The sequence below is a fragment of the Perca fluviatilis genome, chromosome 23, assembly GCF_010015445.1.
Source record: "Perca fluviatilis chromosome 23, GENO_Pfluv_1.0, whole genome shotgun sequence".
Lineage (NCBI taxonomy): Eukaryota > Metazoa > Chordata > Actinopteri > Perciformes > Percidae > Perca > Perca fluviatilis.
The window spans coordinates 23,885,775-23,897,928 of record NC_053134.1 but is presented as its reverse complement, the minus strand read 5'-3'; the positions used below and the strand labels follow the sequence as shown (position 1 = coordinate 23,897,928).

At 39.6% G+C, this 12,154-nt stretch overlaps 1 protein-coding gene and 1 non-coding gene across 2 annotated transcripts; both read right to left on the bottom strand.

Annotated features, from left to right (window-relative positions):
* Positions 1-30: 30 nt before the first annotated feature.
* On the bottom strand, positions 31-11,182 carry ankrd16 (ankyrin repeat domain 16). Its single transcript, XM_039791740.1, has 7 exons — positions 10,707-11,182; positions 8,811-9,031; positions 7,694-7,736; positions 5,815-5,923; positions 5,548-5,709; positions 3,238-3,316; positions 31-374 (listed from the first exon to the last, which is right to left on the bottom strand). Exons 1-7 carry the CDS (start codon positions 11,042-11,044, stop codon positions 211-213), a joined length of 1,116 nt encoding a protein of 371 aa, XP_039647674.1. The 5' UTR covers positions 11,045-11,182; the 3' UTR covers positions 31-210.
* Positions 10,505-10,592, bottom strand: trnay-gua. The gene is given in 2 exon segments: positions 10,505-10,540; positions 10,556-10,592. It is a non-coding gene; the product is annotated as a tRNA-Tyr (tRNA).
* Positions 11,183-12,154: the final 972 nt, after the last annotated feature.

The following is a 12,154-nucleotide window of genomic DNA, read 5'->3' as shown; positions in this document are numbered from 1 at the left end:
TCGATATATAAACTAGGTCTGATGTAAACATAAGAGACTAAAGACAGACTTTATTTAAAGTCATGTGTCCACTACACAACACAGTGCAAGTAAAGATGTATGCTAATCTTCACAACCTAAACTGTTTGACTTTACTTGTTTCAGGTTCTTTTCTTTACTTATATGAATGTTATATACCTAAATCTGTGTTCTGTATAACTAAGGTATCGTTTATAATGGGTCCTGTAAGCCACATTCAAACACTCGCACTACGTCTGGTTTCCTGGCATGCTGCCGTGCTGTTGTGCCACACGCATCCTCGGAGTCTTTGAGTCCGAGCTGCAGGAGTGTCCCGGCGGCGTCTGCATGCTGCCCGATGCAGGCCATATGGAGAGCTGGGAAGAGAAGAGAACATAAGAGGGTGGTAAGTAGGGCTGGGCAATATGGAGAAAATCAAAAAGGCAAAAACTAGAACAGCTAGAATAGTCTGGTAAGTTCAGAAAATGACATCACTTTACTGTAATGCAGCCTTTAAAACGGCACTCAACCCATTCAGCCGTCTTTTTTTCTTATGCAACAGTCAATTTTGTATGTATATATTTGTTTTTCTGCATTTATTGTTTATTTCATATTAATGTTTGTTCATGTATGCCTCTTTCACCAAAGCAAGTTCCACATAAGTGTAACTTATTGTGGCAATTAAACATTTTCTGATTCGGATTCTGAAAAATAGGAAAAGACAACACTTTTGTTATATTATGATATAACGATATCCAAAATTTAAGACGATATCCATCCGCATATATCGATACAATATCGATATATTGCCCAGCACTAGTGGTAAGGGCCCATACTGGTATATTTGCATGTTTTAGACAAAGCATACCTTAAGTTTTCAGATTGTTTTCAACCTCCCAGGCAGCCTTTGGTTTCATTTTCTAACAGTATTTTATTTCATGTGGATCCCCATTTGCTGTCACTGTCACTACTGTATAAGCAACTCTTTTCCTGGTCCATATAGTGCATCATTTGGCTTATATTTATTTGGTCAGAGTATATTATAGTGCTGCTGGAAAGTTTCTACATCCAAAACTTGAGAAATCTTTTTCATAGCCTCCACATCTATTCATACTTTCTTCTGGATTAGATTTTGGGGCAGCACAGCTTTTTCACTAACACATTACCACATGAGCTTCAAAATGATACCATAACTATAACCATTGACAAAATGGTGATGATATGTTCACAGAGATGGATTATTTATCTATATTATTTTCAAAGTGCCCTAAAATTAACTGAGAGTAATTTAGAAAAGGACCCAGTATCTTCAAATCTTTAACTCAAGTTATCACAACCTTATGCTAAAAAAAGGCATGTTTTGTTGTATTAAAGGCCCTGCAAATCTATTTTCTCAATCAGCTTCTTTCTAAGGGGATATGGTCCTACACAAACATATCATTTTCTGCTTCAGTTACTTAAAGTTACAACACCTTTGGTTTATTTAAAATGAGACTTTTCTGTCAGGCCTTTTTTGAGTGGTTTTGAGTGGGTAGGACTAAGCTGGAGAAAAATGATGTCAGCAACATCTGAGTGAAAAAAGGCTCGTTGGAGATGAGCCAGGCCTGAGCAGAATCCATCACGGGCGACCGCCACCCAATGCATGCCGGATAGATTTGTGTCCGACTTGATCCTGCCTTGCTCTGACGTCATGCACTCGTGGGCATCGATAACCTCACGAGATCAAGGCAGCCGCAGTTCACCGACGGCAAGACCCAGGGCATGATGGGAAACGCCTGGCTTTCAGCTGATCTAACAGCTGAATGGTTCAGAATCGACTCAACCTTTTTCCTCGCCACTGTTGCACTAAATGCTTGCTCTTGGAGGAATTACTGGGTCTTTGTAAATTATAGTGTGGTCTAGACCTACTCTATCTGGAAAGTGTCTAGAGATAACTCTTGATATGATTTGATACTATAAATAAAATTTAATTGGAGGGATTTTAATCTCTATTTGTCTGATTTAAAGGCTTATTCTGTACAGAACCCATGTTGTGTGGCTGATAGTTATGTTTAGAAATCAGAGAGACTAAATCTGTTCAGATTACAGATTATCTACAGTCTGTTGTTTAGTAACATCAGCAACAGAACGCATGTAGAGCATTTAGACAGCTACTCTGTCTTAATATTACCAACTGGAGACTGTGTACGAGCTGATATATGGGTCTGATAACATTTTAATAAATCAGAATCGGAGCCATAAAGGATGTGAGTGTTTCTGTGACTTCCTGTTCAGAGTGAAGGCTGCTGGAAACTGTCCGACTTTACCGCAGCTTTATTTCAACGCCCCCAGCTGCCGTCGCCTGCTCTCGTTCACTTCACAGGCGAGGTGCAGTTCATCTGGAACAAGTCTAAGGTGATTGTTTGCTTATGTTTTGAGCACTGTCAATCAAATCTAACTCACCACACCCACACAGTCCTGATGAAGCAGACTAATTGAGGTAAATCATACTTAAAGCTTTAGTGCATAACCTTTTGATATTAATGAACGTCCGTTACATTCAAGCCATTGCCAAATGAGTTGCTCCAAAGCTAATTAAGACTATCAGCTCCACACAACTCTCTCTGGATTTCTCAGTAGGACTATGTTCAGGAGATTGTGGCGTCCGACGACTTTTGCGCAGAAACTCGAGTGAAGATAATGACCTCTTCTAAAGAGTCCATCATGTTTTTTTAATCCTCCGTGTCCTCCTTGGCTACTAGCAACAGAAGGCTTGTATCATGTGGACGCACCGACAGTTTTGTTGTCATTACTTACACTAAACTTGAACTTTTATCGTTGCTTATTTAGCCATCAATCGATCAACATTTATTTATATATAGCGCTATACAGCAACCAACAGGTATCCAAAGTTCTTTACAACAAGGATCAAGAATAAAAGAAGATAACATACGATAAAAAAGAATAAAACATAGAATACAGTCAAATCAGAAAAGGTTACATAAAAACAGGAGGAAGAAAGGGAAAGTGTCACAGTGCTACTATGTATTAAAAGCCATTCTAAATAAATAAGTTTGGAGTTTGGATTTAAAAAAGAGCTACATCTGTAATAGTGCCATGAATATTAATGGTATAGAGAGATACAGTGCTTAAGATTTGAAACCACATTTTCAGGGGCTTTAAGTGTGTTAAAAACAACGATATTTCACAAGCTCACCACCGCAGCTGAAGTGAAAACATGGAGTGTGATAAATGGCTTACCAGTTCTTCCCTTTTTGTCCCGAACATGAAGATCTGCCCCCAACTCCAGCAGTGTTTTTATAGTGGACGTATGGCCCTCCTAAAAAAAAAAAAACACAGATTGAAATGAGGAAGGACGGTTTGTTTGCACACTGTAAATTACAAGGTGTGTTAGTAGCTTTGTAAATATATTTCCATACCGTCATCTCACTACTGCCCCTTCTGTGTCTTCCCTGTACAAACGACACCTATGACATGTCTTAAAGAGATAAAGTTAAAGAGATATTTTGCCAATTTTAAATCCAGCTCTGTGTCATCTTAGTGTGGGCAATGTGTGCAGATGAACAGTGTGTTGGCTTCCCTCCGTGGCACTGCTCTCTGCGGAGCTGAGTTCTGCCGATATCTGCCGGATGACACGCTAAAATGACAAAGAGCTGGTTTATAATCGCAAAGTATATAACTATATATTTGATCTATTTCAACTTCTCTGCTCGCCTGCTAACTAGTTTTCATGCATTCTTAACATTTGGTTTTCAGGTGTTACAGCTGACTCAATGTGTGGAAGTATCTTTGATTTAAATTGTATTTCCACTTTTTTTTAAAGTTAAAAGGTATTATGGAGGATTTTCTTATGGAGGACTATTGGTCCTCCTAGTTGTCAATCATTCTGGTGATATGTTTACGTAAGGCCGTCGTACGTGCTCGTCCCTAGGTAGTTTTCGCTATCTGCGCATGCGCACTTTCAGGTGTATATGTGTGGTGAGCATAGGTAGTGAGCTACGGTTTCAGCCATTCATTGAAGCTCGCTGTTCTCAGCGTGTTTTTTCAAAATGTCTGAGGGTCGCAAGAGAAAAGGTGTCTACGAATTGTATGACAAGAGAAAGGCCTCTGAAGAAAGAAACAAGACCAGAGTGTTTTTGGGATAATATTTCCCACACTGGCGTGCGCTAAAAGCACAGGTTGGGCTTCCCACTGATGCCTCAGTCGCGAAGTTTCTACTCAACAGGTAAAGTTTGGCATGCTATTTGGAGAAATCAATTTTATATCACTGCTAGTAAAAGTTGATGTAAGCTATGATTAGCGATGCTAGCCCTGGCACAAGTCACGCACCGCGCACACACTGTAAACATCTCAATTTGTGAAAAAGTGCAAATCTCCTTTCTGAAAGTAGGCTTGTATGAGCCATGCCGACAGCAACTTGTAAACGGTGCACTCTCGTGCACACGTTTAATAGGCGTTCCCTCTCGGGAGCAGGTAGAGTGTTGCGCATGTGCATTTTTTCAAAAAGTGGAGAGGGCGGTTCTTTTCTAAAATTCTGGATAATCCTCCACTATACCTTTAAGTGAGCTATTCCACAATCTTTCTACATACCCCCAAGCAACTGTAGAATGACCCCCCCTAAGGCAGAGGTGCTCAGTGATTTTTACCAGTAAGGGGGGGGGGGGGGGGGGAAAAGGACCCGCTCATCAAATTAATCAAGCTCAGATTAAGTACTTTTTAGTTGCACAAATTCATTATGGTTAGGATTTTACAGCATTTTCTAGTTAAGAGGAGATAAGCATGTGCTTACTTTGTTGCACTCTGTTATTTAAACTCAGACACCATCATTTATCTTTGATAGCATAACTTACAGTTCAGATATCCATACCTATTAAGATACCTAACAAGAGGTGCCAGTAGGGGGCTTTACCTGACTTTGACTTTACCTTTGCCAAAATCTAATAACTTGAACAAAACTTTCATTTATAGAGCAAGTTCTTTGTGGAATAAAATTCCAAGTAACATTCGTTTTATTACAGGAAAGGTATATTTTAAAAAGAAAGTCAAATCTTACCTTCATTTAAATTATTTATCATGACCTTTCTGACTGACTGATTGGGTGGTGAAAAAATGTCGATGAAGTGATCTATCTTAATGTTAACCATGTAATATACTGTAATATATAACTTTGTTTTCAAGATTTTTCTCTATTCTGTTTATTATTGTTTTCATATAATTTTAATTATAATTTTTCTTCTGTTATTTAGTTTTGTAAGCAGATATTGTTACATATATATATTTTTTGTTTAATTTCTTTTCTTTTTAGTATATGTAATGAAATGTTTTAATATTTTCTGATTAAATGTTGTTTTGGACCCCAGGAAGACTAGCTGGTCATCTAGGCGTCAGCTAATGGGGATCCTTATAATAAATACAAATACAAATGAGCATGTCCTATGACATGGAGGGCTTAAACAAAAGGGAGCAGGGGCCAAACTTGGCCCGCGGGCCCCAAATTGGGCGGCCTTGCCCTAATGTAAAGTACCGCTGGTTAGGAATCCATGATCTAACCTTTGCAGCGTAATGCAGGGCAGTGAGCTGGATGCCAGTTGCTCTTTGATTGACGTCTACATTCAGGTCCCGCACCAGATACCGCAGCGCCTCCTCCTGGCCGGTGACAGCCACCTGGTGCACCGCCTGAGCCCCAAGTATGTCCGCTGCTGTGGGAGACGCCTACAGCACACACAAGTCACACAGTGTGTCAGTACACAAATATCTCAATTTCTTACAGACGCTGAAGAATTACTGAACCTGACTGACTGAACTGCCTTGTTCTACCTGATGCTTCTCTAAAAGCAGCCTGGCCACAGAAATGTGTCCGTTCCTGACAGCGTCCATGAAAGCAGTGACTCCACAGCTGTCAGCGCTGTCGGGGGTGTAGCCACATCTGGAAGAAGAGCGGTGAAGGTGAGAGTCAACGGACAAGTTTAGCTGTTAGCAGCAAATCATCACCATCAACCTCAAAAAGTATGGAGCTATAATTTATCCCGAAACATATAAAATTAAGGCTACATTTACATTGCTACGTTTTGTTTTTTAAGCAGGGTTTTGAGCCAAAAGCAAACTCTGTGCAAACAAGTGTTTTTAGCTGTGAAACATTGGCGTTCCTGTTGGCGTTGTCAAAGGTCTCCGTTTGCGGCCGTTGAGACTGCAACACAACCCCGCAGATTCCAAACCAAAACAAGGTCAGAAGGGTTTCTCCGGTTTAGGGGCTCTGAAACGCCACAGCAGTGGGAATGCAAGGTGTAAATATAGCAAAAGATATCAGTTTTTCAAAACGTAGCAATGGAAATGTAGCTGTGGTGATGAGGAGGTCACTGAACAAACTGTTATCTATCATGGACAACCCCGACCACCCTCTCCACCCCCCCACACTGGTCCAACAGAGGAGCACCTTCTCTAAGAGGCTCCGACAGCTTCGATGTCGCACTGACCACTACAAGAAATCATTCCTACCACAACCAATTCAACTTTTTAACACTTCATCACTGAGTGTGAGATAAGACTCATAGACATCACAACTGCACTAAGTGCAACTTGCACAATAGGTTTATCTACATCTTTATCAATACTAGTTAAGCAATTGTACTTTTTTTATTCCCAACTTGTATATATGTTAAATATTTGTTCTTGTATTCTATCCTATTATTATTTCATGTATATTGTATCCTATTAGTTCATGTATATTCTGTATGTGTGCTGTGTGTCTGATTTTTTGCTGCTGTAACACTGTAATTTCCCATTTTTTGGATCAATCTATCTATCTATCTATCTATCTATCTATCTATCTATCTATCTATCTATCTAGCCTAAGAGTGTGAAAATTGTCAATGGCAAAAAAACTGAAGATGCTTAAAAATCTACAAACCGAAGTGTAACCATCAGAATCATTCATTGTATATGATGCCGATTAATCACTTTAATGGGGGATTATTGTTCTTGGAAAAAAAAAGCACTTTGACAAAAAAATTAAGTGTGGCTAAATGTGGCTAAAAGCTCCAAAATGTAGAGTAAGAGGACCGTGTACTTGTAATTGTAATTGTTTGTCACATGCTTTGTATTTGCATACTTTCCCCCCTTAAAGTGGCTAAAATCAACATTTTTATATTAACAATGGATCACGAATGAAAAAGCTGTGATAAACCCACTGTCATCTACCTGCCCAGCACCAGGCAGCAGGTGGACAAAGTTCGAGACTAGTATTTAGCAACTGAAGAGGAGAGGTTAGAGGAGTGAATATTACACTTGCAATTGTCAAGTGTCCAAAAAAAACAACAACTCCAAATGAATGCTAATGTCGCTCCTTATCTGTTGGTTGTGTAAATGGGGAACAGTTTGCTAACAAATTGGTCATAGCAACCTTAAAGGCTAAAACAGCCTATCACTGTTCCCCACCCGGATTTATTTTTGCCAAACCAGGGATTGAACCGTAAACCTCTGGGTCACGATAATGGTCATACTTGTGAGTCTTATCCAGGTGTATTTATTAATTTAGAGCATTTTTATTTCAGGGCATTTTGAGCCACACATCCTAAGGAAAGGGTCTGGGGATGCACACAGCAAATGTCACTAATGGCATTGTGTCTTTTCACAGCTGGCTGAAACATGTGATTTGTTTTAAAGGGACGTTTTCCCCCCATACAAAATTCCAACCTACCTCTCCAGCAAGATCCGAACAACCTCCTCACAGCCGTGCATCGCTGGGTGATAGCAACAGAGAGAGTATTAGTTATTATATGACAATAAATGCAAAAGGTCCTCCAAATAATAGGAAAAAACAGATACTACTTATGTAATCACCACACACACACACACTTGGAGATTTGGCCACAGGAGAATACCAAACACTTAGAGAGAAGATAAACCAGCCTGAAGTCAGGACTTTTTTTTCGTGTATGCCAGGTGTAGCTGTGGTGGAATTTCCAGAAACACCATCTTGTGGTATGATGAGACAAAGGGACAACATCCGGTCATGCATAGGCCACAGGTCAGGGGACGAGAATATTCGGCCAGTCTCTGATAACCAAACCTGTTCATGTATAATTATGTTTGTCTCTCTACGGATTGAAGGAGTCTACATAGACAGCGGTATGATAAGGGAATGTTTGGTCTCAGGACTGTCTCCTTTTGGAGGTCGGTGGGCCTGCCACACTTTAGCATACTTCACAGAGAGAGAGATGGGCTGAACTAGGCTTTAGCATCTGTGTTTAGGCGCCTGCAATATCTTTGTTTACCTTAAAAGGTTCAGCTAAACTTAATGCCTCCAGCTTGGTTAAACTGTACTGCCTGCTTAATTGTCTCCTCAATTGAGTGTTCATTACAGGGGAACTACCTTTTTTTTTCAACCTGGACCCTATGTTCCTATGTTTTTGTGTCTAAGTGACTGATGGGAACAACAATCTTTGACATTGGTCCAGTATTAAGCGAGATCGCTGCAGTCGGCAGCGGTGAAACAAGCTACAATGTAAGTTAACAGGGCAATTGTGCAGCTTGTATTTACCTTCACAAAAGTGCTCATTTTGCCACCGACAGGCTCAGATTAATATTCTAAGTGTCTGACAACATTATGGAAAGGATCCCTTCAGAGATAGACCTTTAAAACCTCTTTGAGACCTTTCTGTTTAACCAGAAACAGCTCTGAGGCCGCTAGCGCTAAACCCACCAGACTCCATTTAAAAAAGGTCAAGGTCTCCCCAACCTCCTACACGTAAGTGAAATGAGTTCTTCCCTAACGGTAGCCACTCGCTGGAAAGGGAAATCTGAGGACGCTTTACCTGCAGTGTGTAGTGGTGTCCTGCGCGTCTTGCTCTCCGTCTTCCAGACATCCGGCGCGACAAGAAGCATGTGCTGTATGACCAGGGGATCGCCCTCCCTGCAGGCAATGTGGAAGGAGTTCCAGCCGTCTTTGTTTCTCAGTGCAGGGTCGGCGCCGTGGCGCAGCAGCTCCTGGATCACGGCCAGGTTTCTCCGGGTGCAGGCCATCATCAGGGGAGTCCTGACAGAGAACAGGCATCACAATCAAACAGTCAAATCTACTGAAGTTGGCAGTCACATTACAGGCTTACATGCTAATAAACAGTGCTGATTTTTTTAAAGACAGTTTTTTGGGGGATATAGTAAATAGTGCTGCACAATTAATTGCGATTTTATCGAAATCGCAATATGGACTATAGCAATTTTCAAATTGCCAAATGTGTTGCTACAAAGCTATTTTAGTCTATCGGCTCCACACAACTCTCTCTGTGTTTCTCAGCATGGCTATGTTTAGAAATTGGTGTCGTTCAGTGACTTTTGCGCAGAAACTGAAGTGAAGATAATGACCTCTTCTGAAGAGTCCATCATGTGAAGCAAGATCACGGAAGGCTTGTATCACGTGGATGCACCGCCAGAATTGTTGTCATTACTCAGAATTCCTCATGGGGGCGACAGAAACTACGCACTATAGCTTTAAGTACTGTGGTGCTGCAGAGACATGCAAATCCTATCCTACAGACTAAAGAAAAAAATCTTTGTTTGGTACAGATCCTCATTATTTAAATCACTTTCAATGAAAATTTGAATGATACAAAAATGATCATTCCCTCCAAAATCGTGACTCATATCGCAATATCAGTCAAAATAATCGCAATGAGATATTTTCCTCATATCGTCGGCCCTAATAGTAAATGTATAAAATGAAGGGAAACATTTTTTAACAAAACATTCAATCAGGGGAACAATATGTGCAAATAAAAGAAATTATCATCAAATGTGTAAATAGTTCAGTGATTTATCAAAAAATCTTGAATTAAACTTAAACTATTAGACTAGAACCATCAAATAAACTGTAAATGATCACTTTTTTGTGACTTTCATGAGGTGTATATATAGCATTTTAAAATCTTTACCTTCACAGTTTTTAAATTCTGATATAATTAAATAGTGCATGAACTCTAATAATAAGTGATTAGACCCAGTTTGTGTCCATTATGTATGAAGATTAAACTGTTCTTTCTCATTTTTTACAACACAAGAAATATATTATAACATATCCAAATACAAAAAAAATTTGAAAAAAACAAATATGTGCCTGATATTAAAAGTTTTAGTTTAATTTTCCATTGTGTTTTGTTGAGTCATTGTACAGCGATCACCTTGTTTGGACAGAGAAATTAGACCTGTGAAAATGGTTTATAACTATTGTGCAGTGCAAGGAATAGAGTTCGATGTAAATGGACAGGAAAGTGTTTGAATCTCTGAAAATACCAAACAGATAGTTTGGGCTTTTGTTTTTGTTATCTGTCAAATAGACGCGTCGAATGTAACCGTGAGAGGCAAAAAGTGGGATAATGGTTATCTATTACCCGGCTGCTGCTGCTTTTTCTTTGTCTCTTTATAAGTATGTCCTTTGTATGTTTGACAAGAGTTTCGCAAAATAACTGTTTTCTAACCGCTCTACTCACTAAATAAATAAAATAAAAAACAGTGCTCCTTCGAGCCGGATTCGAACCAGCGACCTAAGGATTTCAGCATTATGCCTCTACAGTCCTCCGCTCTACCAACTGAGCTATCGAAGGGAGCTGTAATGCAACCGCCGATAGTTCCTTTTTAAAGCCAAAGGCACCGCAATATTTCTGTATTTAGTAAGTTTTTAGTAATTTCGTTAGGGATAACACGTTTTTTTTTCTTACCAGTCAGCTTTCTTCAGACTGTCCACCTTGGCTCCTTCCCGGAGCAGGTAGCTAACACAAGCCTGGTGGCTCATAGACGCAGCTTCGTGCAGCGGCCTCTTGTAGTCGTTGTTGTACACCTCCACATCCATGCCTACCTGCTTTATTAGATATTCCACAATGTCCAGGTGTCCCTTTCTGGCAGCGTAGTGCAGCAGGGTGTCCCCTGACCGACCGAAGTGTTTGCTGCTGACAGTCTGAGCCACCGCCGAGCCACCTAATGTTATCCGTTTATCCAGAGCGCTTAACTGTCCCTCCTGAGTGAGTTTCGCCAGGAGTTTTAAAGTGTTTTCGTCCATCCTGAGTGGAGGTTAAACACACAGTCACCTGACAGAACAGAAAATAGTTAAGCTGGGCTTCTTCAATACATGCTGGAGAAATGTATTTCACAGGTTGTTTTCGCAGAGTAGTGAAAAATAAAGTGGCCAACCATGACCTTACACTAGGTTACCATCTTGCCATACATAAAGCAATACAAAAAACGTTGAATGCTACCGACGGCCCCGTCAACGAACTAACAATAATAATTTATTTATTAATGCTCACATATACGATTTTTACTTATGGAAACACGATTGTAAGATTATATTCATATATTTCCATATTGAAGTAAAACGCTTAACGTGTTAGTAGATTATAGTTTGTTGCATTTTTTTAAATTGTAAGGACGGCACATATAATATATATGAACTAGTATAGGCATAATATATATAATGTAAACAACTTATAGGCTACAACTTAGGCTATTTTATATCAAAGAAAGAAAAACGGTGTAAATGAGGAGCAAGGTAAAGAACCGTTCTAACAAACGAATGATTTGATAATTGTTTTGAATAATTCAAATATTATTACTGACCAAATAATGCATAGATCAAAATAATTATTTTCAACAGGCCTTAACAAATGTGACGACCCAAATTGTTGAAGAAGGGTTAGACTTTAGTCGTCCTTTCCAGCTAAGCAACACCCTCGCCATTATGGGAAGTGTAGTTTTTGTGACGACGTACGTTTGGCTCGCTAAAAAGACCCCCAAACAAGGGTTTAAATCAGTTATCACTTCCAGTATATGAACGTATAGGTAAGTATTAGCATAATAAAAACACTTTTTGTGATGACGTAAAGTTACGTTTTGGCTCGCAAAAAAAAAAAAAAAACGGGTTAAAATCAGTTATCGCTTCAGCATATGAATTTATCTATAGGCTAAGTAGCCTAATTGGCATAATAAAAACACTTTTTGTGACGACGTACGTTTTGGCTCGCTAAAAGACGCCCAAACGGGTTTAAATCAGTTATAGGCTAAGTATTAGCATAATAAAACACTCTGAGTAGGTGGCACCGTTAAAATAGAGAGTTGTCAGTGTCATTTATGACTTTTCTCGTTAACAAGCCGCACTTACTAACTAAAAAAA

What these genes read in the sequence shown, in the direction of transcription:
- ankrd16 (XM_039791740.1), bottom strand. Translation starts at nt 11,044, where the DNA reads ATGGACGAAAACACTTTAAAACTCCTGGCGAAACTCACTCAGGAGGGA. An exon ending in AGTCTGAAGAAAGCTGACTG is followed by an intron (nt 9,032 to 10,706) that starts GTAAGAAAAAAA and finishes GTTCTCTGTCAG; the next exon opens with GACTCCCCTGATGATGGCCT. An exon ending in GACACCACTACACACTGCAG is followed by an intron (nt 7,737 to 8,810) that starts GTAAAGCGTCCT and finishes GCTATCACCCAG; the next exon opens with CGATGCACGGCTGTGAGGAG.